Source organism: Lagenorhynchus albirostris, chromosome X (assembly GCF_949774975.1).
Source record: "Lagenorhynchus albirostris chromosome X, mLagAlb1.1, whole genome shotgun sequence".
Classification (NCBI taxonomy): domain Eukaryota; kingdom Metazoa; phylum Chordata; class Mammalia; order Artiodactyla; family Delphinidae; genus Lagenorhynchus; species Lagenorhynchus albirostris.
This window is the reverse complement of record NC_083116.1, coordinates 90,205,057-90,230,242: the sequence shown is the minus strand read 5'-3', so window position 1 is coordinate 90,230,242 and position 25,186 is coordinate 90,205,057. Positions and strand designations below refer to the sequence as shown.

Here is a 25,186-nt window from a genome sequence, read left to right as displayed (position 1 = left end):
CATGTCCAGTCCTTGCTCTACATCCTTTATAAAGTCTCTTGCAGTTTTATAGACCCACACAGTTTCTCAGACACTCTCAGTCACTCGTTTTCTCACTCTCAGTCACCTAATCAGTGTCACGGTCACTTGCCCTCACTCAGCCTCTGACATCCTGTTGTCACTAATTCACCAATGTTACTAGGCTCTCAGTAAGTCTCACACACAGAGCCTTTCATGGCCCGTCTTAGTCGTTTACACCATCATCTGCTGCATCCAGCCAGCGTATTGTGTACCCTCAGACACAATTACAGCCTCATCGGTTTCTCACACATACTGATCACATGGTCTCTATGTCTCATTTACTCTGTTCCATTTTCTCTGTCTTTCACCAGCATGTAGTCTCTGGTTTACAGTCTCTCATGAAACGTTTCACACTCTCACATGCTGCTCAGTCATCAGTTTTCTCTCCAGCGGCACTGACTTCCTTCTTTTTTACTCATCGCCTCTCACTCATAGTGAGGTGGTCTCTAGCTTACTTTCACTCACTCAGTCTCACCATCATTTTCTCTTACAGAGTCCCTGAACCTGTGGGCTAGACTGGAGTAGTAACTGCAAATCAATCTGCCACTAGGCTCAGGTATACACCCACACACGTACACACACACACACAAATTACAGCCTCTCACGCTCTTCCAGTCGCAGCCACATTTTCTCAGTCTCTCACGCAGTCTTTGCTAGTTTAGTCTCACAGGAACGGTTTTCATACACACAATTGCGTACTCTGGTGTCTTTCATCTCAGGCACCCATCTGGCCTCACAGACATTTTCTCTCATACCATCAGCCTCTCACACATGCACTCCCATTACTTTAGTTGATCCAACAGCCTTGCGTGAACAGTTTCATGCACAAGCCATCTCCCAAACGCTGAGTCACCCGCTTACTTACAGTGAAGTTCCTTACCTATGGCACGGTCCCTGACGATCTCTATGGCACTTTCGTGCTCATACAGGCTCTCACACGTTGTTTTGGTTACTCAGTCTGTTTTGCTCACCATCAGCCTGTTCAACAGTGACTGATGCGCAGTCCCCACTTCCTTCTCATAAACATTATTTCACACACACCACCAGTTTCTCGTATAGTACCTTAATCACTCACATTCAGTCTTTCAGTGGTTTTCTGCCACCCAGCCATGATTTCTCACATAGGCACAATGTCAAGTTTGTGGCTACAACTTCCACTCTCTCAACACATGGCTTCACAAACGAACGTGCGCAATCACAGCTTTCCAGAGTTTTCTCTTTTTCACACACCTGGTTGCCAATCTACAGTCTCTACCACTGTTTCGGACACACACCACTATGCTCTCTTGCTCTCACGATCAATCTCACACCCTCACCGCCTTTCACATAGTCACGCCTTTGCACACAGTTACTCCCAACGGCTTTAGGGGGAAAAAATGCTAGCAGTCTCCAGCATCACCTTTAAAAATATATATTTACAGGAACAATTCCCCATTCTCTGGGACTCTTAGAAAAAAAGATCCATTTTTGGGGAAGTAAAACAAACAGTGGAGACAGGTGTAGCACCGTCCCCCAAATCACCAACCCCCAGGTCCCCAGGCCCAGGCTGGGCCGGTGCTGACGGAAAGTGAACCCAGGAGTCCTTTGAACCCGCCCTTCTCCAGCCTGGAATTCACACAGGACAGGCTTTATGTCCCTCATTCCTCCCTCCCAACTCCAGGGACACTTAAAGGGTCCTTTGTACCCGCCCGCAGGAAATTGGGGGGCTGGGAGGGAGCTGAAAATACATGTTTGGTATCAAAAATAAACACTTGGGGGTGGCAGGAAGACCCCCCCAAATCCCTTCCTTCCCACCCACCCTATCTCAGATATAGGAAGAGATGCCTCCCTCTCCCCTATTGAAAAGCCCTGTTTAAAAATAGATTATCTATCAAAATGGCAGGGGGTGGGGGACAGGGAGACCTGGAGTACTGGTTGGAGGGGGCCCCCCAGACGGGAACCACTCCCCAAAAAAACCCTCCATTGGGAGGTAACAGGCAGGACCCCAGGAGTTTGGCAGACACAGGAATGGCTTCTCAGGGGAAGAACAACAAAAGGGGCATTCCTCCCCGGCCAAAAAAGGTGGCTGAAAACGGACAAGCTGTCTGAGAGAAAGGCCGGGGAGGTGGAAATTCCCATTCCCAAGGGTGTGAGTCTTCCTTGGCCAAAACTCCCAAAATGTTAAACAGCAAAAATTCTTCCTGGACCCTTGGGGAGGGCCAGGAATAATAAACTACAGCAATCTAGCTCTTCTACCCACACCCCAAAATGGAGACAGGGCTCCCTCAGCTCCCCAAGGGCAGCCTGAGAAATAAATAAAGAAAGTTCCTTCTCAAGCCAGACCCTGACTATCTCACCTTGGGGAAAAAATGTGGAGATGGGGGAGATGCCCTCGCCAACCGCCCCCCCCCCCAACGAAAGAGTTGGGCCAGGCTCTTCCCAGTGGCCTTCAAAAAATAAATAAATAAACCGTCCCCACCACTGCAGTAGGAGACGTGTAAGAGCGGCCACTGGGGGACTGACCAAGAAAAGAGAAGTTGTATGTTTTCTGTGGAAGGGTTACTGAGAGATCCTTTTTCCTAAGAATCCCCACCCAACCACGACCACAGCACGAGTCTGTCAGCTGAACTACGTTTCTCCTTGAGACGGCTGGCTGGAGAGAAGTTCAGGGCATGGATGGAGTGACCCCAGAAAGGGGTGGTGGTGGTGATAGTCATGGCTTCTGGGGCCCTGGGGAGAGCACCACGGGGGTTGAGAGGCCATCCACGCTGATGGAAGGGATGTGCACCTGGGCGCTGCCACTGGACGGAAACTGGGGACAAAAATAGGGAGAGGTCATGGATTGGGACCGTGCTAGGGTCTCTCACCCTTTCCGAGATGGGGGGAGCTGATCCTACCTGGAAGGAGAGCTTGGCCGGGCTACGGGGTGCAATGGGACTCAGGGTGCTCCAGAAATGAATGCTGGGGGGCAGCGAGCTGGGCGTCAGCAGCACCGGGGTCTGTGGGGAAGGGGTGGTCAGGGCACAAGTGAGCAAGAGGGCAGGTGTGGGAAAACCAAAGGAACTTGGTTCCAGCCCCGCCAGATTTCCCACTCATACTTATGAGATCACTCCTCAAAGAGCACAGGCCTAGACCATAACTACCAAGGCCATGCCCGTGACAGCTCTCCAGCTTTACACAGACAACCCCTCCTAACTCCTGAGGGCCCACCCCAGCCTCATTGGGCAAGACCACCTACAAGACCCCACCCACATGCCGCTTTCAAACCTCACCATCCCAGTAGCTCAGGGTCAACTTCCAACTCTTATCCCCCACCTGCATACCTCACAGGAAACCCGCTAAGCAAATCCCAGACCCCAAAGCCCCGCTTAGGTTCCTCAAGCTATGTTCCAACCCAGAAACAGTTCCTGCAGAAAGCCTCTCGGGCCCCCCAGTCCCTGCCCACAGAACTCCCCAGATCTGCCTTCTTTTGGGGACCCGACCCCTCGGCATTGCAGGCTCGTTCGCCTTGTAGCAATCAAGCCCCGTCTCTCCACCCTCCCACTCACTCAGAGGTAACCGTATTGGCCCTCGCAGTCAGTCTAACTCCTCCCACCACCACCCCGCCCCAATCCCATTCATTCCAGGTGCCAGCCCCGCCCCTTCAAAGGCTCTCACCAATGTGTGCGTAGGTAGCAGGGAAGGCGTCAGCGCTGGGCCTGGCGCCTGCAGACCGGAACCAGTTCCCGATCCTGGAGTCCGTTCGGGTCCCGGCCCACCCAGCAAGCTCGGGCTGAGTGGAAGCTCCAGGTCCCGGGGCTTCCGGCCCTTCTGAGGCTGGGCGTTCTCCGTGCTGGAAGTTGTGGAAGCCGCAAGGCCGCCCACCGGCGGCGCCGCAGTTTCCATAACGACTGCAGGCAGCCGGGCGGGCACGCCCTCCGCAGGAGGGGCTTCTGGCTCGGCCTTGGGCTCAAAGGGCTCCGCCTTGACGGCTTCCAGGACAAACCCCGCCTCCCCAGTGGCTGCAGCTTCTAACTCTTCCTTGGGCTCTTCCACTTTGACTTCTGGGGGCAGTGGTCGGCCCAACCCAGGCTCCATATTTGGCTCTTCGGATTTAAGGTTTGGGGCCTCGGGTGGGGTCAGGATGACCTGGAAGAGGAACAAGTGCAGAGGGGGTGCCTAAAGATTGCTGGGGTAGTGAAGCCAATTATTTCCCTTGGAAAGCAGGACCTGGTAGTGGGAGCAGGTCCTCCAACAAGACGTGGGACTTTGCCAAGGAAGTGGGGCTCCTTCTGGAGTAGGTCCTCCTATCTGGGGGCAGGGGAGGGGTGAGACACCTGATAGCGGCACAGCTGCCTTTAGGGGCGGGACACCAGGAGATACTGCCCTCATTCACGAAAGCAGTGGTTCTCAGAAATTTGCTTTATGGACCAGCAGCATACGCCTCATCTGGAAACTTGTTAAAAGTGCAAACTCTCAGACCCATCCACAGACCCACATAAACAGACATTCTGGGCGGTGGCCCCCCAAAATCTGTGGCTTAAAAAGCCCTCCACGTGCTTTCTGATGAGTGCTAAAAGTGTGAGAACCAGTGCATTAAGCAAACACATTCAGGACACCTGCTACATGTTGGGTGTACTACTAATTGTCGTGTGCTTAATTTCCTTCTTCCTTCCAAGGCTTTGCATAGCTTTCCTCCCCATCCCTTTCTCCAAGGGGACTTCTGTGTCCCTCCTTCCACTATATCTCCTTTAATAGGACGTTTATGTCTCCCCTCCTCCCAGCCCCCTCCTCACTTGGGAATTGTACATCCCTCCTCTTGCTGACTTTCCATACTCTAGTCCTTACCTGCAGAGGCAGGCCGGCCTCCTCAGCCTCCAGGCAGGCCTCCAAGGGGCTTGGACTGGTGCTCCTGCCCCCCGAGGGGGGCACTGCTGCTCCTGCAGGGGCGGTGTTGGGGAGCACTGTGGAAGGCCGAGGATGAGAGGGTGGCTGTGGCTGCGGCTGCAGGGACTGGATGGTGAAGGTGGAATAGAGGCCCGAGCGCATGTAATCATTCCGGCTGCTGCGTGCCAAGCCGCCTGGGCCTGCCACTCCTGCACCCCTGGGTGTGCCTGGCTTCCCAGATGCAGTGTCCCCGGGGATGGCGTGTACAGCTGTGGTGCCCACATTTGCCACAGTGGAGGTGACAGACACCTCAGGCTGGGGCGGGCAGTCCTCAGTGGAGCACCCCGCGACCTCGGGGTAGGACACAAACTTGTAGACGAACTTCTGGCCACTCACTTTGCGGATGATGTTCTGGGAAGGGGGAGACAGGATAGAGGGTCTTAGAAGAAAGGGCCAGGGAGGGTGTGGATGGTGAGGGGGTGAAGGGGTGTGTCTCCTATAGTGCCTTTCTTTCCTCGTGCCCCTCTCCTGTCCTTTTACATATACACCGTCCCACCTCAGTGTCTGCCTCCCCATAGGTTCCCCCTCCCAGCTTCTTTCACAGCTCACTCATCTAATTTGGGGTCTCCTCCCTTCTCTTCCAGTTTCTACCACTCTCCCCCAACCTGATTCCCCTCTCTGTATTCTCCCCCAGCTTCTCCTCCTTTTCTGTCCCCCCCCACCCATAATCCTTCCTTTAGTCTAATGCCCTTCTCCCCTCCACATCTCCTTCCTGTCCATCCCCCTCCAAGTCTCCCTCTGTCACACTCTCTTCATCTCTATCTGTCCAATTCCCCCACCCCCACCTCAGATACACAAAGCCACACCCACAGGCTCCTCTCCACACTGGGGCCCACATAGGGGAGTAGATCCAGGAGCAGGCTTTCCTTCCTGGCTCCAGAAACCAGGAGTGTCTGTGGGCTAACAGGGCCAGGCCCTGGGGCTGGCTGCCAGGACAGTTTTGGAGTCTAGTTTATGCAGTAAGACAGGAAAATGAAGTCACTGATAATAAATGTTGGAAGAGACTAAATGAATGTAGAAGAATGTGGTGATGAATTGTTAATAAACATGAATTATTACAGGATTATTTAAAGCTCTTGACACAGACGTGGAACAGGGCAAGGTCATCAGGGAGGACAGGATGAGGAGCCTCATTCTTAATACTATTGGGGAGGTTTAAGCTGAGGCAATTGGAAAATGAAGTCACTGATGGCAACTAACAAGAATTTAAAATACTGGTATAAATATTGGGAGAATCTTAAGGCTGGCTTGGGTGGGTCACAGAGCACGTTTGGGGTATTTCAGGACAGGTCTGGAGGGTCTCAGGGATATTCTGGTGGTCTCAGAGTACAGAGTGGGGCAGCCTCATTATTAATATTGTTTTGGAGGTTTGAGCTAAAGGATTAAAATATAAAAATGGAATAAATGCTATAAATGAGTTAAGGGTGTGCAGCACAGGTCCAGGGCTGTTCTGGGGGACAAGAGGTATCTGGAGGGCACTAGAGCACCCTGGGAACATCTTAAGTGTTGTTCATGTATATCACAGGGTGGGTTTGTGTTTCTCAGAAAAGGAATGAAAAGGGAGGTTCATTAATATTGTTTTGGAAGTTTCAAAGGGGGTTGAAAGGAAGGGGAATTGGATGAAGGCAGTCAAAAGGTACACACTTTCAGTTATAAGAAAAATAAGTACTAGGGATGTAATGTACAACATGATAAATATGATCCACACTGCTGTATGTTACATATGAAAGTTGTTAAGAGGGTAAATCCTAAGAGTTCTCATCACAAGATTTTTTCTTCCTTTTTCTTTTATTTTGTATCTATATGAGATGATGGACGTTCACTAAATTTATCGTGATGAACATTTCTTGCTGTATATAAGTCAAATCACTATGCTGTCACCTTAAACTTATACAGTGCTGCATGTCAATTATATCACAATAAAACTGGAAGATGAAAAATACTGTTTTGGAAGTTTCAGGTAAAGAAATAAGAAACTGACGGGACTTCCCTGGTGGTCCAGTGGTTAAGACTCCACACTCCCAATGCAGGGAGCCCAGGTTCGACCCCTGGTCAGGGAACTAGATCCCGCATGCCGCAACTAAGAGCCCGCATGCCACAACTAAAGATCCCACATGCTGCAGCTAAAGATCCCGCACGCAGCAACGAAGATCCTGCATGCCACAACTAAGACCCGGTGCAGGTTTATTAAAAATAAATAAATAAACAAATATTTTTTTTAAAAAAGAAATAAGAAACTGAAATAACTGGTATAAATATGGGGGGTATCTAGCGCTGGTTTGGGAGTCTGAAAGGATAAGATAAGGAAAATGTATAATTTTAGCTATAGGAATAAGGTGATGAAATAATTGGTATAAATATTGGAGTGGACCAGTGTTGCTCTGGGAATACAAGAGGATGGGGTGTGGAGCATGCATTATACATGTTGTTTTGGAGGTCTTAGCTAACAGAGTGAGAGATAAAAAGAATTGATAAAAACGTTGAGGGTCCTGGAGAATAAGGTAAGGAAAGGTTAGTATAATGCTGTCATGGAGGCTTTGATTCTAAGAATAAGGATATTCTAGAATTCTTATTCTGGGATAAGAGCAGATTATGAAATAACTGGGGGAACTCAGGACTGGCCCAGGATGAGGAAGAGTCATTAGTAATAGAGTTTTCAAAAGTTTTGGCCAGAGGAATAAGGCGAGAAGATGAAATGTCGTGCGGGGCACGGTGCGACAGCAGGACTTTGGGTATCTCAGAGAGAGTGGAGTGAGTAGGGGGTCAGTGTTAATGGTGCTATGAAGGTTCTAGTCGAAGCTAAAATAAAATACAATAAAACAACTGAGATAAATGCTTAGGGGCCCCCATGTTCGTGTAAGAGTACCAGAGGATAGGGTAAGAAATGGTAAATTTTAATATCGCTTCCAAAGTTAGAGCTCTATCAATTTAGGCAAGAAAGTGACATAACTGATTTAAATGTTTGGCACAGGCGAGTGGGTGGGGTTCCTGGCTCTAGTCTCAAACACCTTACCTTATCATAGTAGTACCGCAAGGCCCGGCTGAGCTTGTCATAATTCATGTTGGTCTTATTCTTGCGCAGCCCCCAGAGTCGGGCCACCTCCTCAGCATCCACCAGCTTGAACTCACCGCCATCCCGGGAGGTCCAGGAGATAATGTGGCCATTGCCTTGCTCTCTCAACAGCTGCAGCAGAAACTGCCACAGCGTCACAGAAGGGTCCATTGCTGCGCAAGCGCTCACGCCATCCCAGGGGTACCTGGAGGGCAGAAAGCTCAGAGCTGAGAGGTTGCAGACACAGGAAGGGGAAGAGGTCAGCAGGAGATGGATTCCTTTCTTGCCATCTTGCCTCCACCTCTGTCTCCAACTGCCACCACCATTCCCTGAACGCCCTCAGCCTGGCTTTGGACGACTCCTGTAATGCGATGAGACTTCTGGGGATACTAGGATAGCGTGAATGTCTTCTGCGTGTGGGACAAATGTGAACCTCTGGGGTCCAGAGGGCAGACTGTGATACGCAGAATAATGCCCCTCACCCAAAGATGTCCACATCCTAATTTCTGGAACCTGTGAGTATATTATGTTACCTGGCAAAAAGAACTTTACAGGTGAATTTAAGGTTATGGGCCTTAAGCTAGAGACTATTTGGGTGAGCTCAATCTCATCACATGAACTTTTTTTTGTGGTTACAATATACCCTTGTTGCCTATTTATTTTATACAAATCCTACAACCTCAAGGAATTGAATTCTGCCAACAACCTAAACGAACAGGAAATGAATCATCCCCTGGAGCTTCTGGAAAGGAATACAGCCCTGCCAACACCTGCATTTTAGCCTGGTGAGACCTGTGCTGGCCTTCTGACCTCCAGAACTCTAAGAGAATAATTTGTGTTTTAAGCAGTTAAAAGTTTGTTATAATTTGTTACAGCACGAATAGAAAACTAGAATAAGGCCCCTCACCTGAACATTTTCATTTGCATCTTCTACCACATCAAATATTAAGTTTTCCAGGAGGTTCCTTCTGCCAGCTCCTCGCAAAGGCTGTTAACTTCATGCTGGGTTCCCTTCCTCTGCCTAGAAGTCTTCTCCATTGTTCAGTTACCAGCCCCAAGGGCCTTGCCTTTATGAAAATTCCTGACACTGAATGTCTGCTCTCTTCTGTCTCTCTATCCCACGCTCCTCTGACCTGTCTCTGTCCCTCTGTGTTCTCCTTCTTGACAACAGCAATAATGAACATTTACTGAGTGCTAAATACATGCCAGGCATTGTACCAATCAGAGGCAATATGGCCTACTGGACAATCAGCCCCTCCAGAGCCAGACCGCCAGGGCTGGAATCCTGGTTCTGCTACTTATTAGCAGTGTGACACTGGGCATGTTCTTTAACCTCTTGTGCTCAATTTTCCCATCTGTAAAATAGGGATAATAATAATACCACCTAGCTCGTAGGGTTATCGTACAGATTAAATATACTATGCCTGGGGTATGATAAGCTCTTATGAAATATTAGTTTCTAATTTGTTCATAATTCCTTATCTGCTATGCCAAAACCTGATCTGAAACAAAATAAGGCCTTTTGTGGTCTTCACTGATCCTCACTTGGTGTGACTGTTCATACATCTATCTTGCTGCAGAAATCTGAATGTGGCTGATTACAGAGCCCACTAAGGGTGTTATGTAACATCTTGTATGTATACCTTGTCACCTTTTTAAAATCTGAAAAATTCAAAATTGTGAAACACATCTGGCCCCAAGGGTTTTAGATAAGGGCATGTAGACCTGGATTGCTATTTTTATAGCTATTGACTCATTTCTCTCTCATCACAACTTTGGGAAATAGGTACTCTTATTATCTCTAATTTACAGATGAGGAAGCGGAGGCACAAAATGTCTAAATGACATGTACAGGCCACACAGCCCTAAGTGGCAGAGCCAGGATTTGGACGCAGGCAGCCAAGTTCCAGGTGTCTGATCTTTTCAACCATTAGACTAAACTGCCCCTTGCACTGACTGCTCCCTCAGCATGTCGAGCAGAGAACAGGACCCTCCTGGCGCCCCCACCCACTCCATAACTGCTCCCTTTGCTGAGTGTGAATTGGAAATAAACATGAAGTTCCTTTTCCTTAAGGAATGAGCTTTCATCAATCAACTGTTCACCCAGCTGTTGGGACTGTTGGGTTAAGAATAAGACCTTCCAAATCGGAAGGTTTCAAAGAACCTCCCTCTATTATTTATAGCTTGAGTCTTTAATCTGTAATGAAATACAGTCTGATCCTCTTATGTCTGAGCTATTCATTCTGAAGTTCATTCTGCAGACACAATTTTAGGCAATTATGTAAGTGACAAGGCCACGAAGTGTCCAGATCAGAGTCCCATCATCAGAGACCTTGCTGGGTTTTTATTCGGAAGGCCTGTTTGTTTCAGAGGCACAAAGAGACCAGTGTGACTCCTGGTGGCGACAACAGGCAATTTTACCAGTTCCTCTTTCAGCAGCCACAGAATCTTTTACTTAAGGTGAAACCTGACGGTTGGCTTCAAGCCTCAGCAGCACATGGGGTTTTGTATTTTGTTTATTATCACATCTCCCACGTGACCCCTAATAAGAGTTCTAGTCATATGCCTCACTCAGATGTGTTTACTTCTCTTTATTTCATTCATTTAGCAAGCATTTTTGGAGGGCCTACTGTGGGCCAGGTGCTGGGGATACAGCAGTGAATACAACAGTCAAAAATCCCTGCTCTGGCGGAATTCACATTTTAGTGGGGAAGACAGACAAGAAACAAGATAAACAAGAATATGTCAGATGGTGGTAAGAGCTCCGGGGGGAAAAAAAAACAAAACGAAGCAGGGAAGGAGTTGTTATTTTTGAAAGGGTAGTCAGGGGAGGGTAGTCACGAGGAGGTGATATTTGAGGAAAGACCTAAGAGAGGTGAAGGCGTCAGGTCTGTGACAACCTGGGGAGCAGCCATCCAGGCAGAGGAAATAGTCAGGGTGAAAGGCCCTGAAGCTGGAGAGCCTGTCAGGTCAGAGGAAGGGAAAGGAGTCTGGCGTAGTCGGAGAGAAGGCAGTGACGGGAAAGTAGCAGGAGATGAGAACAGAGGGGCAGCAGAGGCCAGACTGAGTAAGGCTTTTTCGGGCCCCGGAAGAGCTTTGACATTGACTCTGAGTGAGACAGGAGCCATGAGAAGGCTGTGAATAGAGGGGTCACAGCCTGTGATTTGGATTTTAACAGGATCCCTCTGGCTCTTGTAAGAAGAACCAACTGTACGGGCTGAAGAGGCCACTGCAATAGTCCACGTAAGAGATGGTGGTGGCAGCAGTGGAACTGGTGAGAAGTGGCTGAGTTCTGGATAAAATCTGAAGACAGAGTGAACAGGATTTGTTGGCAGATAGGATGGGGGTGGGGTGGAGTGAGAGAGGTGCCAAAGGTGATTCTAGGTTTGTGGCCTGATCACCTGAGATGGCAGCACTGTGGGAGAGCAGGTTTTGAGGGGAGATCAGGAGGTCAGTTTTGGAGATGGTCAGTCTCAGAGGCCCTGTGAGATACCTACGTGTATGCCAGGAATAATACTAATCTAAAAAATAGGAACCAGTCACAGAGCCCTTACTGTGTACTGCAAACCATTTTAGTCACTTAACTCATTCAATCCTCAAACCAACACTATGGGTGGGCATTATTATTACTCTCCCGTTTTCCAGATGAGGAAATGGAGGCACAGAGAAGTAAAGTAACTTGGCTAAGGTCACATAGCTGGAATTTAGCAGAGCCAGGGTTCAAACCCAGGCAGTTTGGCACTAGGCAGTGATCCTGGACACCTTGCTCCACCAGCTCTCTATAGAGCAAAACAGAAGGGTAAGGTCCTACAGGGGGACAGGGATGCTAATTTACACAGGGTGAGCGGGGGGGCTTCCCTGAGGAAGTGACATTTAAGCAGAGATCTGAAGGAGGGGAGATGGCAAGCCATGCTGACATCTGTGGGAAGGGTGCTTCAAGCACAGGAACAGTGTGCACAAAGGCTCTGAGGTGGGCCCAAGCTTGGCATGGGCACCCTGAGTTAATCCAGTTCCCATCTCTGAAAATATGTATGTGCTGTTCTCCCTGCCAGGAGTGCCCTTCCCCCTTCCCCACACATGATGAACCCTTTATTACACACATCATCAAGTTCTGGTATCTCCCAGGCAGAATTAATTCTTCCTCTGTGTGATCCAATGTGTCGAATAACCTGTCTGTCCTTGCAAATGTGTTCTTCTCTCTGGGTCTCCAGCCTCGTACTCCTGTCCTGTTCTAGCTGTGTGACCTTGAGCGAGTTACTCAACCTCTCTGGCTCTGCTTCTGTACCTGTAAAATGGGGGATATGTCACCCTCAAAGTAAAGTATCTGCAAGATACACCTACTCTCAAAGGCCTTTGTGAGGATTAAAGGTCAGTGTATGTAAAGGACTTAGAAAAGTTATCTCTGGGACATAGCAGACACTCAAATGTTACAATTAGCTGGCGTGACACTCTTCTTCCTCCCCAGCCCCTCCCCCACAATCTTATGTATCAGCATGGCCTCACCATCTGGCTCCCACCACCTTTCTGACCTTGCCTCCTACCTCTCCCTCCACTCTGGCCTCCTTCATGGCCCTTGAACATGCCAGGCACAATCCCACCTCAGGGCCTTTGCACCGGCTGTTCCTTCTGCCTGGTACACTCTTTCCCTAGGCATTATGGCTCCCTTCCTGAACTCCTTCAGGCCTTAATTCAAGAAGCACCTTCTAAGTGAGGCCTGCCCTGTGCCTAAGATTTCAACCACCCTGATCCTCTATTCCTACCTTCCCTACTTCACTTTTCCTCCTTAGCACTTGTCTAACATACTAACTAGACTTATTTATTTATACAGTCTGCACTCTTAGCAAATGTCTGTTCCACAAAGGCAGGAATTTCTGCCTGTTTTGTTCCCTCCCATATCCCCAGAACCTAGAATGCCTGGTGCTCTGTAGGTGCTCTGTAAGTGTTTGTTGAATGAATAGTCCCAACTAACCAGCCTCTTTTAACTAGCTCTCTTATGCCCTCTTCATCTCCATCTGCCCCCTACCCTGATTTATCTGATATTATATTTTTCCATTCATTCGTGCAATAAATTCTTATCAAGTACTGGATAAGAATTTTAGGTGCTGGAGGCCCAGCAGTAAATAAGCAGACAAAAAGAGTCCCTCATGGGACTCCCATTCTAACGGGGAAAGACAATAAATATGACAAACTGGTAAAATATACAGTGTGCCTGACAGTGATAAAGGGCAAAGACACAAATAAAGCAGAGAAGGGGTCTAAGTCCTGCTGGCTGTGCAGGTTCAGATGGTCAGGGACGGGTTGACATTTGAACAGAGCCCTGAAAGGATCCACACAGAGAGGGGGGTAGAGTGTTCTGGGCAGAAAAAATAGCCAAGGGAAAGGCCTCAAGGCTGGGTCGCACCTGGTGTTTTTGAGGATGAGTTAGGAGGCCAGTGTGGCTGGAACAGAGTTGGGGGGGCGGCGCATAGGAGGTAAGGCCAGAGAAGTTACTTGTTTTATTAACTCACAGGTATTCTTTATTTACATTGGAGGGTATTCTAGTTCTGATTCCCCCATTTAACCAGTGAGGAGAGAGGTGCAGAGAGAAAGTGGTTAAGCCACTAAGGTCACATAGCTGCTGGGATCGGGGGTGGATGGGTGCTGAGACAAGGTGTGGAATGGAGACAGCTCTGCAGGCAGAGGGAACAGCAAAAACAAAAGCATGGAGATGGGAACTAATTTGGTTTTTAAGGAGTGGGGCCTCGCGTGAAGTGAGATGTAGTGAGAAAGGAAAGCCTCAAAAATTATCCTAGGGGGCTTCCCTGGTGGCGCAGTGGTTGAGAGTCCGCCTGCCGATGCAGGGGACACGGGTTCGTGCCCCGGTCCTGGAAGATCCCACATGCCGCAGAGCGGCTGGGCCCGTGAGCCATGGTCACTGAGCCTGCGCGTCCGGAGCCTGTGCTCCGCAGCGGGAGAGGCCTCAACAGTGAGAGGCCCGCGTACCGCAAAAAAAAAAAAAAAAAAGTTATCCTATGTTCTGAGGGGTAACCTAACCTGGTACCTACTGATCACCTCTGTGTAAGGTATTTAACCTCCCTATGCCAAACTTCCCTCAGTACCTAGCTCATAGGGTGGATTAAATGAGCTCATTAACATACAGCATTTTGCCTGGTACACAGTAGGTGCTCAATAAGTGTTAGCTCCTATTGGCATTATCACTATCACTAATGTATTCATTTACTGGAGGGAGGCAAGATGTCTTAGTGGTTAAGAGTGTATATGAGAGGGTGTGTTCTAGAGTAAAAAAGTCCTGGGTTCAACAAGCACACAGGCTGATCCACTATTAAGGAGCGAGGGTGGCAGGGAAGGCCACAGACTGATGCAGCACAAGGAAAGGAGGCGGGAAATAAAAGCACAGTCTGACTCTCCTGGAGGGATTACAAAGCACTGGACTCACAGGAGGGTACACTGGAGGGGTGTGAATGCAAGCACATGGGTGGCAGGAAGGCCAATGAACAGATCCACTGCAAAGTTGTGTGTGTGTGTGTGTGTGTGTGTGTGTGTGTGTGTGTGTGTGTGTAAAGGCTCACCTTATTTACTAGGGGCAAGGAGAGAAGAAAAGCACATTGACTCATGCACAATAGTGGAGAGGGAGAAAAGCCACCCCACAGACTGATTAAAAGGAGAGGGGGACAAGGCCATGGACTGGGCTACTGAAAATGGGGAGATATAAAGCACTAAACTGACCCACTAGTAAAAGGAAGGGAGAAGAAGCCCAAGGACTGGACTGACAGTCTACAAAAAAGGGAGGACAGGGCAATGGGCTGATAAGCAGGAGGACGTGAAAACAAGCATTTAGATTGATCCACTGTAAAATGGTGTGTGTGTGTGTGTGTGTTTGATAAAGCCATAGACTGATGCATTGGGGGATTGGAGGCAGGAATACAAATTCACAGATTAACTCACTGTTGCGGGGGGGGGGGTACAACGCTACGGATTGACTCACTACAGGAACAGTAGGGATGAAAAAACAAGGCCACAGACGGGGCCCCTGAAAGTTGAGGACAGGAGAATACACTCAGACGCACCTACTGTCAAGGAGGTGGACATTGCCAGAGACTGGTTCCCTATAAGCGGGGATCTGGGGCAAGACCACGGCCGAGTCTACTGTAAGGTGGGGTGGGGAGAAATTCAAGCACGCAGACCGACCCATTATAAAACAGGAAGGGGGGTTAAGCTACGGGGCAAAGGGCCAAAGGGAGGGGACAATGGCACAGGTAGGTCCACCAGCCGAGGTGGTGGTGGTGGGGAGTCGAACACCAGCAGGCCACGGGCCAAGCCACATCCCCCCGCGCGGGGGCGGGAAGGATACGTAGGGTCACGGACCGGGCCCTCCACCCTCCAGGCCCCGGGCTCACCTGTGTGTAGCGCAGCGGCGGTGTTGGCAGCTCCGGGGGGCGGGGGCTCCATGCGCGGCCCCACCGCCCCCCAGGCCCGGGTTCCGAGGCGACGGTGGTGGCGGTGGTGGCGGCGACAGCACCTAGAAGCCGCCCCTGCGTTTCCCCACTGCTCACGTGGGCCCACGAAGGAGGAGCCGAACGTTCCGCTGTTCGCTGATTGGCCAAAGTACCGTGGATCAACGGTGCGGCTTCCAGGGCTGGGGAGGCGGGCCTTGCTCCACAGAGCTATGTTGTGATTGGCCCGAGGGGAACTGATGGAACGCAGATGGCCGCCTGGGTTCCGAGGGGGCGTGCTCGGCCCCGCCGGTGCTCCACACTGATTGGTTCAAGACAGATTGATAGGCCATGGGCGACAGACAAGGTTCGGGGGATGCCTGCCTCGCACTGATTGGCCTATATGGGATTGATGGAAGACAGCCAGCGTCCGAGGATAGGGGTGGTTAGGCCCTGCTTTCTGCTGATTGGCGGCCGAGGGACTCTTAGCTGCCAGAACCCCTAACGGGGAGGTGCCAAACTCTACGCAGCTCAGCGGAAGCGGGACTTGTATAGAAGTACACAGGCGTAGCAGCCTGCAGGGAGGAGGTCTGGCCAGGGTTCTGCGTAGGCGGGCAGGGTAACTCTGTAGTGATTGGCTAGAAAAGACGAATTTAGAACCGAGCAGCTGCCAGACAAGCGAAGGAGTGTTGAGTGGCGGTAACTAAATGCCTACGGGGACGGGTCGAGCTGCGGCCAGTAATAAAGCAGTGGAATCAGGCTCTGCATCGATTGGCGGAAGCTGGACTCAACCTAGAATAGGGGCTGGACCAGCCCTAGGCCCATTGCTGGAAGCTGGAACTATTGATAATTAGAAGCTGGGGCAACGCCGAGGTTGGGCCTAGACGGGTGTGGGTGTAATTTAAGGTACCTGAGAAACGATTGGGGTGTGGGAGAAGGGTAAACCCTAGGGCCAGGAGTGAAAGGCTGCCTTGGGGAACAAACCTCCACCCTGAATCGGCCCATTCTCTAAGGTAATTGAGAGTATTGTACAGGAAAAGAAATGGAAGGGTCAGGTGGGGGCCCAGATTGTCAAGGCGATGGTATAGAGGGCAAATCGGAAAGTCAAGTGGCACATTCTGCCAGGGGACAGGATGAAGACGGGACTTCAGTGGTTTTTAAAGGTTCCACACAGACTGGATCTCTGGGCCTCCTAGTAACTTTGTGCTTTAGAAACAGGGCACTTTCGCAAACAGCAAGGGTTAAGGGGGGAAAGAAGGGCCATATGACTCAAAGACATTCAAGCTCTTTAATGTCAGGGGAGGTAGGAAGAAGTCAATGGTGAGGCTCCGGGAAATTCTGCAGGCCTTGTAGTTCTCTAAGCCCCTGAAAAAGAGAACAAAAAAGACTGAATGGAGCCTGGGTCCAGGCCCCACCCCAGGCTTGCTCAGAACTCCCTTCCCTCCGAGCCAGCTTGGCTCCAATTTGACTCCAGTTTAGGGGGAAAGATGGTACTTCCCATCTCTGGCTCTCTCTCTTCCTCAGGTCACCGCCCTAAACATTTGGAGATAGTGTCTGGGAATGGGGTGAGTTGCTCTCACCTCTAGCAACATGTGGATATGGGCCTTGATATTCATGGAGTCCTTGGTGAGGCTGTCGCTGAGCCTGGAGAAAAGAAACAAGAAAGGGCAAAGTGGGCCCCACTTATGATCATGAGGATGATGCTTCCTCATCATTTCAGGAACTACCTACATCATGGATGACTTCCACACGGCAGGTGGTAGGACATCCGATTACCTGACCTGCTCCTATGCAGAGATGCCTGGCTGCCATCTGGACGGCACAGATTCAGAGACATTTATTGAACGTCTACTCTCTGCCGGGTCGTTTTAGGTACTGGGGAGACAGCAGCAAACACAACAAACAAAAATCTCAGCATCGTGGAGCTCAAATTCTCATTAAGAAGGACAGTGATGGAATAAAACACGGAGTATGTCAGATGGTTATAAGTACAATAAAAAAAATTAAATGATAAGAGAGGATAAGGAGTGCAGGCATGGGGGCTGTAATTCTAATTAGAGTGCTTAGGGATGGCTTCACTGAGAAGCAGTTGAGTAGACTTAAAATGAAGAGGCGAATCATGTGAATACACGGAGGATGAGTGTTCCAGACACAAGGGGCAGCAAATGCAGAGGCTCTGAGGTGGGAGTGTACCTGGCATGTCTGAGGCACAGCAAAGAGGCCAGCATGGGTGGAGAAAAATAAGCGAAGGTGGGGTGTAGGAGGTAAGGTCACAGAGGGAAGTGGGGGAGACAGATCATGTAAAAGCTGCCAGGCCATGGTAAGGACTCTGGCTTTTACTCTAAGTGAGATGGGAGCCAGGGGATGATTGTGATCAGAGAAGGGATATGAAACAACTAGGGTTTAAGAGGATCCATCTGGCTGCTGTGCGGAGAACTGACTAGGGATAAGGACAGCTAGTGTGGAAGAGGAAGCCCAGTGAGGAGGCTATTGAAATAGTCCAGGTGAGAGATGCAGACTCACACCACAGCAGCAGCAGTTGAGGTGATGAGAAATGACTGGATTTGGGATATATTTTGAAGGTAGAGTCAACAGGATTTACCAAAGGAGGATGCTGGGTACGAGAGAGAGGACTTAAGAAAGACACCAAGGCCTAAGCAACTGGGAAGCTGGAGCTGCCTGAAACCACTCTGGCTCTGGACTGTTGAGTTATGTGAACTAGTCAATTCCTTATATCTATGCCAACTGGGCCCAGTCTCACCCAAAAGAATCCTAATTGATACAAAGGATCAAGGAAGGCCTTTCTGAAGAATGAGTAGGAGTTAAACAGTAAGACGGTCTTTTCCACAAAAAGTCCAAGAGGCAGGAAAGAGCTTTTTGAGGAGCTGTCAGGAGACCAGTGTTAGAAATTAAGCGAATGGTGGAAGGAAAGAAGCACAGGATAAAATCCAAGAGGTAGGAAGGGGCTAGATCATGCAGGGTCTTGATATCATGATAGGAATGTGGATTTTATTGGCTGAGCTATCTGTCAGTGTAGGAGTGTTTTAAGGAAACAAAATACTGTTAAGAAAAGTAGAAGGCAACAACATAGGATGTCAAATTGGGAAAAAATAGTATGAACCCATTTATATATCACTATCTCCCAAATTTATATTTTCAATGCAGCCCTCTCTCCCGAGTTGAGGAGTTTTAACTACATCTTCAGAAAATCTACTTCAGTGTTTAACGAGCACCTCACACTTAACAGGTCCTAGACTGAACTCCTGATCTTCCCCTCCAAATCTGCTCCTCCCTTATCTTCTCCATCTCATAAAATGGCAATTCTATCCTCCTAGTTGCTCAGCCAAAAACCTAGACTCCTCTCTTTTTCTCACACCCCACATCCAATCAAGTATTCTATTTAAAATTGCAACTGCTCCCTCGGAGGCAATGTTTCTCACCTCCAATCCTTGTTGTTCTCTGCAACATTGTCAACCTGTGACATACTACATCCTTTACTTATTTGTTTACTGTCTGTCTTCCCTGACTAGAATGTAAGCTGCGTAAGGGCAGAGATTTGGTCTGCCTTGTTTCCCGCTGTATCCTCAGGAACAAAAACAGTATGTGGCACATAGTAGGCACTCAATGTACCAGCTTAGTCTGTGAAAGGTTTCAATGCTTAAAATAAAAAAGGAGGAGAAAAGTATAAAGTTCACCAAATGCTAGTTGTAACACAAAAGGGATATGTTTAATTTATTGCTACTGATTAGTATATAAGGCAGTGTTAATAGTCATATGGTTATTCTGTTTCTTCTATAATCATGTCTGCTTATGGGTATGGATGTGTACTCCTTTCTCTGTAATCAGAAAGAATGTACACAGAGACCTGATCCTCCCACTCCTCAAAGAAACAGACTAAGAACAGGAAGGACTGATAGGCCATTTCGGTTACATAAAATAACCTGAAAGAAAGTTACTTTAAAATGTGTCCAGAATAACCAAGTATTTTAAAGAAGAGAGCGAGCTACACAGACTCAAATCTTCATCTCCTAGAAAGATTCAATTACTATGGAGTCCTACTAATTATCATAAAGTAGTAAGAGATTCACATTTCTCATCACACTAATAGACCAGGTCAGTAAATCAGAAAGACCAGACGGGGCAGGCAATGACAAATACCTCATTTTGGGGAAAGACATCAAGTTTCATAAAATTAAAACCTATTTGAAAGGCTCAGGAATCCTGTGTCATAACAAGGAAAGCTTTGTCATAAAAAATTGGATTTGGTCTAAATGGCCACCAAGTTCAGAATTGCATTGGCCTATGAAACCAGGTCCCTCGACCAAACTATTCACCAACTGGCCTGATCAGTAAGACTTAGAAATCCCAGTGGGTCTGAGGCTCATTTGGGTCTACGGACACTGAAATCCTGAAAAGGTTTGAAAAGAGAAGAATTACTGAAACCTAAGGGAGGCAACTCTGGAAGAAATGAATGTAGGAATAAAGAGAAATATAACCTAGAAGGAATCTTAGATCGGTGGGGTTCACACTTGTGAGATGTTGTTAATCTAAGTGTATTTGCTCAGCATCCCCTCACTCACTCCTTCTGAGTGAGTGAATGCTCACCATTCTCGGCAGCTCCTCCTAACATGGCAGGCACACTGGTTGCCTTGCCAGGAATGCTCTTCCCCAGAGAGCCCTATGGCTTGTTCACTCAACCAAGTGACTCAAATGTCACTTCCTCTGGGAGGCCTTCCCTAGCCACATTTCAGACCTCCCGTCCACACTCCCAATTCCCGTTCCCTGCACAGAACCTTAAACTCAACTGGAGCCCATCCTTTATCCCCACATTACCTCCCCATCACCACCAACAGAGATCTGCTTCAATCCCCACTTAAATCTATTTCCAGCATATGCTTTTAAATTCATTCAACAGAGTGCCTACTATGTGCTATGTGCTATTCTAGTGACTTGGGATATAGAGAAAATCTCTCTCTTTGCAAAGCTTATATCCTAATGCGAGGAGGCAATGAACATTGTAAAGAAGTAAATTACACAGTAAACATTAGGAGGTCATAAGTGCTAGGGAAAAAAAGAAAAAGTAGAACAAGGGAGGGGAATCAGGAGTGCCAGGGGTTGCAATTTTAAAGTTAGGTTATAGAAAGCCTCATTGAGGAAGTGACATTTAAGCAAGACTTAAATTGAATAAGGAGAAAGGAAGCAATGCAGGTACCTGGGGAAAGAGTGCTGTAGGCAGAGAGAAGAGCCCCTGCAATCACGCTGAGGTGGGATCATTTTGAGGGTGTTTAAAGAAGCCTGTGAAGGTTAGTGTGGTGAGAGCACAGTGGATGAGCAGGAAAATTAGCAGGTGAAGTCAGAGGTAATTTGTTTTATTGTTTCTGATTTATAGGCTGAGACCTCCAGGATCTGGTCAAAACTGTGCTGATGTGTAACAGTTAGTCCTTCTAGAAGGTAAGCCTTCTAGAAGGTAAGCCTTCAAGGAACCCTTTTGTCTTGTTCCCTGCTGCCTCCCCACCACCAAGCACAGAGCCTGGCACACAGCAGATGCCCAATAAATTTTTGTGTGAGTGAACAATACAAAGACCATTTATCAGTGCTTATTATGTTCTACACCTGGGACTAAGCTTTGCATCCCCATTTTACTCAGCCCTAGCTCTGAGGGGGAGGGGAGATGGGTTCCTAAGTATCATCCCAGGCAGCCATGGGGAAAGGGGGAAGAAGGGTGTGGCAAATGGTAGTGCTTTTTAGGCACTATCCTCATGCAATGGACTTACTCTGTGAGGAGACTGCTCTTACGATCAATGAACCTGAGAGCTTCTGCCAGTGTCAACTCCAGGAAAAAACCATATCCAAGGGCCACATAGATCCGTGAAGTGTCTGGGCTAAGGAAACAGTGGTTAGAGGAAGCGGGGAAGTTCTTATCACTGTTTAGCACACCACACAGTTTGAGATTTTTTTTACTCCCCTCTCCCCCACCTTCCCCAAATTGAAGCTCTGGGTGGGCAGGAATTTTGTCCTATCTTATTTACTGTCACATCTCCAGCACCTAGCAGTGTCTGGTACATAGCAAATACTCAAAAAAAATTTTTGTTGAATGAAGGAAAGGGGAAGCTGAACCCTGTGGGCTCAGAGGGGTGGGTAGACACTCACACCACTGTGTCAACGAAGAAGTTACAGCCCAAATCCACCTGCATATATAACTCCGAGTGATTAGCTTCCTGTGGGGCCGGGGAAAAAGAGGTAGGGATCAGTGGCCAAGTTTTAGGTTAGGTGACAGGTTTTGGTCTGGGGTATCTCCTCTCTTCCCCCTCCTTTGCCCACAAAAAGATGGTACCTAACCCTGGCACCTTTACCTGGAGTCGCTCAATGACATTTCTCAGTTGAAGGTATTTGGCCAGCTGCTCATATACCTTGTCGCGATGGTCCAGCACCTTTCTAATGGGACAAGAGTAAAATGGTGACCAAGAGGAAACCCTGTCTCTCTTGGAATACCTCATATCATGACCCTCTGAGACTCTCATGTCACCATGTCCTAAAGAGGTGTTTTAGTGCAGAAGTCAAGATTTGAACTCTGGGTCAGACTACTTCGGTTTGAATCCAGGCTTTCCATTTTACTAGCTGTGAGACTTTGGCAAGTGAGTAACCTTTTTGGAACTCAATTTCCCCATCTTTAAAATAGGAATAACGAGTATTACCTCACAGAGTCATTAGAAAGATTAAATGAGTTTACTAAAAAGCATTTAGAATAGTGCCTGCCAAACAAGAAGCTCTATATATGTGTTAGCTATTGTTTATTAGTATTATTTCACTCTACTCCCAATGCCTCCCTCCAATCAGGATACCCTATTCTCACCCTAGAAAAAAATTCTCCATCCTTTTTAGGATGCTCATAATCCTAGACCTGAAAACTCTACTTCCTCCTCAGATTAATAATGATAGGAATAGTAATTTTTCATACTCATTGAGCCTCTAGTATCCAAGTTAAATCCTTTACAAGGACTGAACACGCTGAAAACTCAAAACCACCACATGAGGAAGGTTGCATTAACTTCCCCATTTCACAGATGAGAAAACTGAGGCACAGAAACTCGAGGTGAGGTACAACGTGTTCACACGTAAAACGAAACGGCCAAGTCAGGATTCGAACCTGAAAACTCGCTCGTAACCCTTAACGCCATCTGAACCCGCGCATGCGCGGACACACCCTCCATTAAGACCGCCATGTCTTCCCTCTCCCGCCCACCGTCGCACCCCGGATATCGCCCCTCCTACCCCCTCGAAAGGCGCGCGGGGCCGGGTTCCGAACGCCTCACCCACCAATCAGAAGGATACGCCCTGACTTCGAACGCCCCGCTCACCACGTGCACCGCTCCAAGCGCCCCGCCCCCTATTCTGTCACTCACCTCAGGTCCCGCTGCAGTACGTCAGAGATGAAAGCCTCGTAGCGCAGCACTTTCTCCGCGGTGGCCTCCACCGCCCGCCGTTTAGGGGGCGTCGCCATGATGGGCTCCTGAGGAATGAGGAGGGGGAAGACCACGATAACCACTCAGTTTGCTCTCAAGCACAGTACATCTGCACCCTCTCAACGTTAGGAGTGGGGTCATCCGGCTCAAACTGGGGGTTCAGCCTTCTGCCCCTCCCAACTCTGGGACCCGGTCACACAGGCACACCCAAACACGGCCGTTACCTGAGAGCCGCCGGCAAAAAGAAGGGTTGGTAAGAACCTTAGCTTCCGGGTGGCGCGGGTAAATGACGTACAACGAGGGTGCTGGCCAACCAAATAACCAGGTGGTGTGGGATGGTCCTGAACGGAAGAAAACGCGTGAGAGAAGAGAAGGGCGGGGCTTTACAAAATCCGATGAGATTAAGGAAGGCTGCAGAGGGTGGGAACCGGGACTGAGCGCGGAGCCTATGAGGACAGTGCGTGGTTGGTGGGGGTGAGGTTTAATGGGATTTGGCGGGTTCCAGAGGAAGCGGGACGCGCAGGTGGAAGTAGAGAGAGTAAAGCGTTTAGTATTTAAAAGTAGGAGCTTCACAGGGAGATCAACTCGGTGCTTTGTGACCACCTAGAGGGGTGGGATTGGGGTGGGAGGGAGACGCAAGAGGGAGGAGATATGGGGATATATGTATATCTATAGCTGATTCACTTTGTTATACAGCAGAAACTAACACACCATTGTAAAGCAATTATACTCCAATAAAGGTGTTGAAAATAAATAAATAAATACATAAATAAGTCCGAGACGAGCTTCAGAAGCAGACGGGCTAAAATCGATCATGGATCTGGTCTGTAAAAAGGAAAGTACATCCTTGTATCGCCCTGGATTTTGATTTTTCACACGGGAAGTTTGGGTTTGACTCCCGATAATGGAAATGACTGTGAGCATTAAAAAAACGTTTTTAAAAGGAGACAGTTTTTCTAAAATGCACCTTTGATGACTCCAGCTCTATGGCCCGCAATCTAACTGAGGTTCAAGAAGAGATTGACAATGCACTATGTCTAATCACGTCATTTAATAGGGGCGTCAAATGGAGGGTCGCTGAAGTCCTCTGCCCAAGACAGGTTATCCTGTAGCTGAAATAGTTCCTATGTTTTTATTTAAATGTGTAAGCTTTTTATTACTTTATTTTTAAGCGCTCAAATTACCGAATGGATTTATTTCCCACGTTAAATTTTCAAATAATAGCATCTAACCCAGTAAGTCCAAGCCTGAGCCTGGAGGAGAACCTGGATGCTGGATCCCCCAAATGATATTCCCACCTTCAGGGCCTAGAGCACCCACCCCTATCAGGGAAGTCTCCCCAGATAATTTGCGGGTTTACGTGTCTTTTAAGCAAGCTTTGTTTCAAATACTCAAAACCTGAGCAAATCAAGCTTTTCTTTGCCCTTAGAACAAGATGATTGCAAAGGAAGTATTGTGAGTTAAAAAATTTTTTGGTAAATCTTCTCATGTTACATATGGTTACAATTACATTTAGTTTGATCAAAACAGACACTAGGTAGTTAGACAAATATTATCGAGTTAAGCTATACCATTTTCTTGTGAAAAAAGGTGTTACATTTATTATCTTTACTTAACATGGAGAGCACAGCGTTCTGATGAGCTGGAGATGGGTTTGTGCAAGTCTATTAACTTACATTCCCCCCAAAACATTTTTTTTCTTTTTAAAAATGTTTCCAACTTTATTTTTTACATTTCAAACCTACAGAAAAGTGGGCACTGAACACCAATATAGCCTTCACTTAGATTCACCAAATGTTAATATTTGATAGCATTTGCTTTCTCTCGTTTCAGACCACGCAATAATTGTTGACATGGCTGCATAGCATTCTGTCTTTTGGATGGCCTCAGATTTTTGATCCAGTCTTCTGTTCCTCGATGTTTGGATGTGTCCAGTTTTTTTCATTGTTATAATCCAGGATAAGATAACAGTCTTTGCTTTCAAAATTTTGTGTGCAACCATGTTTATTTTCTTGTGACAAATTTCTAGGACTGTAATTTATTGATCTAAAGGAGGTCACTGTATTGTAAAGCAAGTGTTAAGTGACAATTGTACACCTACTCCCAATAACAAACTTCCTCATCCAAGTTTTACATCGAGGTCAGCACACTGTGGCCCCCAGTTTGCTGACCCTTGTTTTCCTACTGCTTGCAAGCTAAGAATACTATTTACAATTTTTAAAGGCTTGAAAAAAAGTTAAAAGAAGAATACTTTGTGACATGTGAAAATTATA

At 48.0% G+C, this 25,186-nt stretch overlaps 2 protein-coding genes across 3 annotated transcripts; both read right to left on the bottom strand.

Annotated features, from left to right (window-relative positions):
- Positions 1 to 1,455: 1,455 nt before the first annotated feature.
- ELK1 (ETS transcription factor ELK1) lies at positions 1,456 to 15,582 on the bottom strand. 2 transcript variants are annotated; one of them, XM_060138262.1, is made up of 6 exons: positions 15,415 to 15,582; positions 7,979 to 8,244; positions 4,867 to 5,316; positions 3,697 to 4,167; positions 2,937 to 3,038; positions 1,456 to 2,851 (listed from the first exon to the last, which is right to left on the bottom strand). In XM_060138262.1, the coding sequence occupies exons 1-6, from the start codon at positions 15,464 to 15,466 to the stop codon at positions 2,753 to 2,755; spliced, it is 1,440 nt and encodes a 479-aa protein (XP_059994245.1). In that variant the 5' UTR covers positions 15,467 to 15,582; the 3' UTR covers positions 1,456 to 2,752. The 2 variants fall into 2 exon arrangements, with proteins under 2 accessions (XP_059994245.1, XP_059994246.1); XM_060138263.1 differs by having other exon boundaries at positions 7,979 to 8,222; positions 15,415 to 15,551.
- Positions 15,583 to 16,724: 1,142 nt separating this feature from the next.
- UXT (ubiquitously expressed prefoldin like chaperone) lies at positions 16,725 to 23,239 on the bottom strand. Its single transcript, XM_060138324.1, has 7 exons — positions 23,138 to 23,239; positions 22,854 to 22,960; positions 21,804 to 21,885; positions 21,601 to 21,668; positions 21,225 to 21,332; positions 17,031 to 17,094; positions 16,725 to 16,815 (listed from the first exon to the last, which is right to left on the bottom strand). Exons 2-7 carry the CDS (start codon positions 22,949 to 22,951, stop codon positions 16,765 to 16,767), a joined length of 471 nt encoding a protein of 156 aa, XP_059994307.1. The 5' UTR covers positions 22,952 to 22,960; positions 23,138 to 23,239; the 3' UTR covers positions 16,725 to 16,764.
- Positions 23,240 to 25,186: the final 1,947 nt, after the last annotated feature.

Coding starts and splice junctions, on each gene's coding strand:
- ELK1 (XM_060138262.1), bottom strand. CDS start 15,466: ATGGAGCCCCCGCCCCCCGGAGCTGCCAACACCGCCGCTGCGCTACAC. Junction 8,245..15,414: donor CGCCGCTGCGCTACACACAG/GTGAGCCCGGGG, acceptor GCAACCTCTCAG/CTCTGAGCTTTCTGCCCTCC. Junction 4,168..4,866: donor AGGCCGGCCTGCCTCTGCAG/GTAAGGACTAGA, acceptor TTCCTCTTCCAG/GTCATCCTGACCCCACCCGA.
- UXT (XM_060138324.1), bottom strand. CDS start 22,951: ATGGCGACGCCCCCTAAACGGCGGGCGGTGGAGGCCACCGCGGAGAAA. Junction 21,669..21,803: donor ATGTCATTGAGCGACTCCAG/GTAAAGGTGCCA, acceptor CCGGCCCCACAG/GAAGCTAATCACTCGGAGTT. Junction 21,333..21,600: donor TTCTTCGTTGACACAGTGGT/GTGAGTGTCTAC, acceptor CTGTTTCCTTAG/CCCAGACACTTCACGGATCT.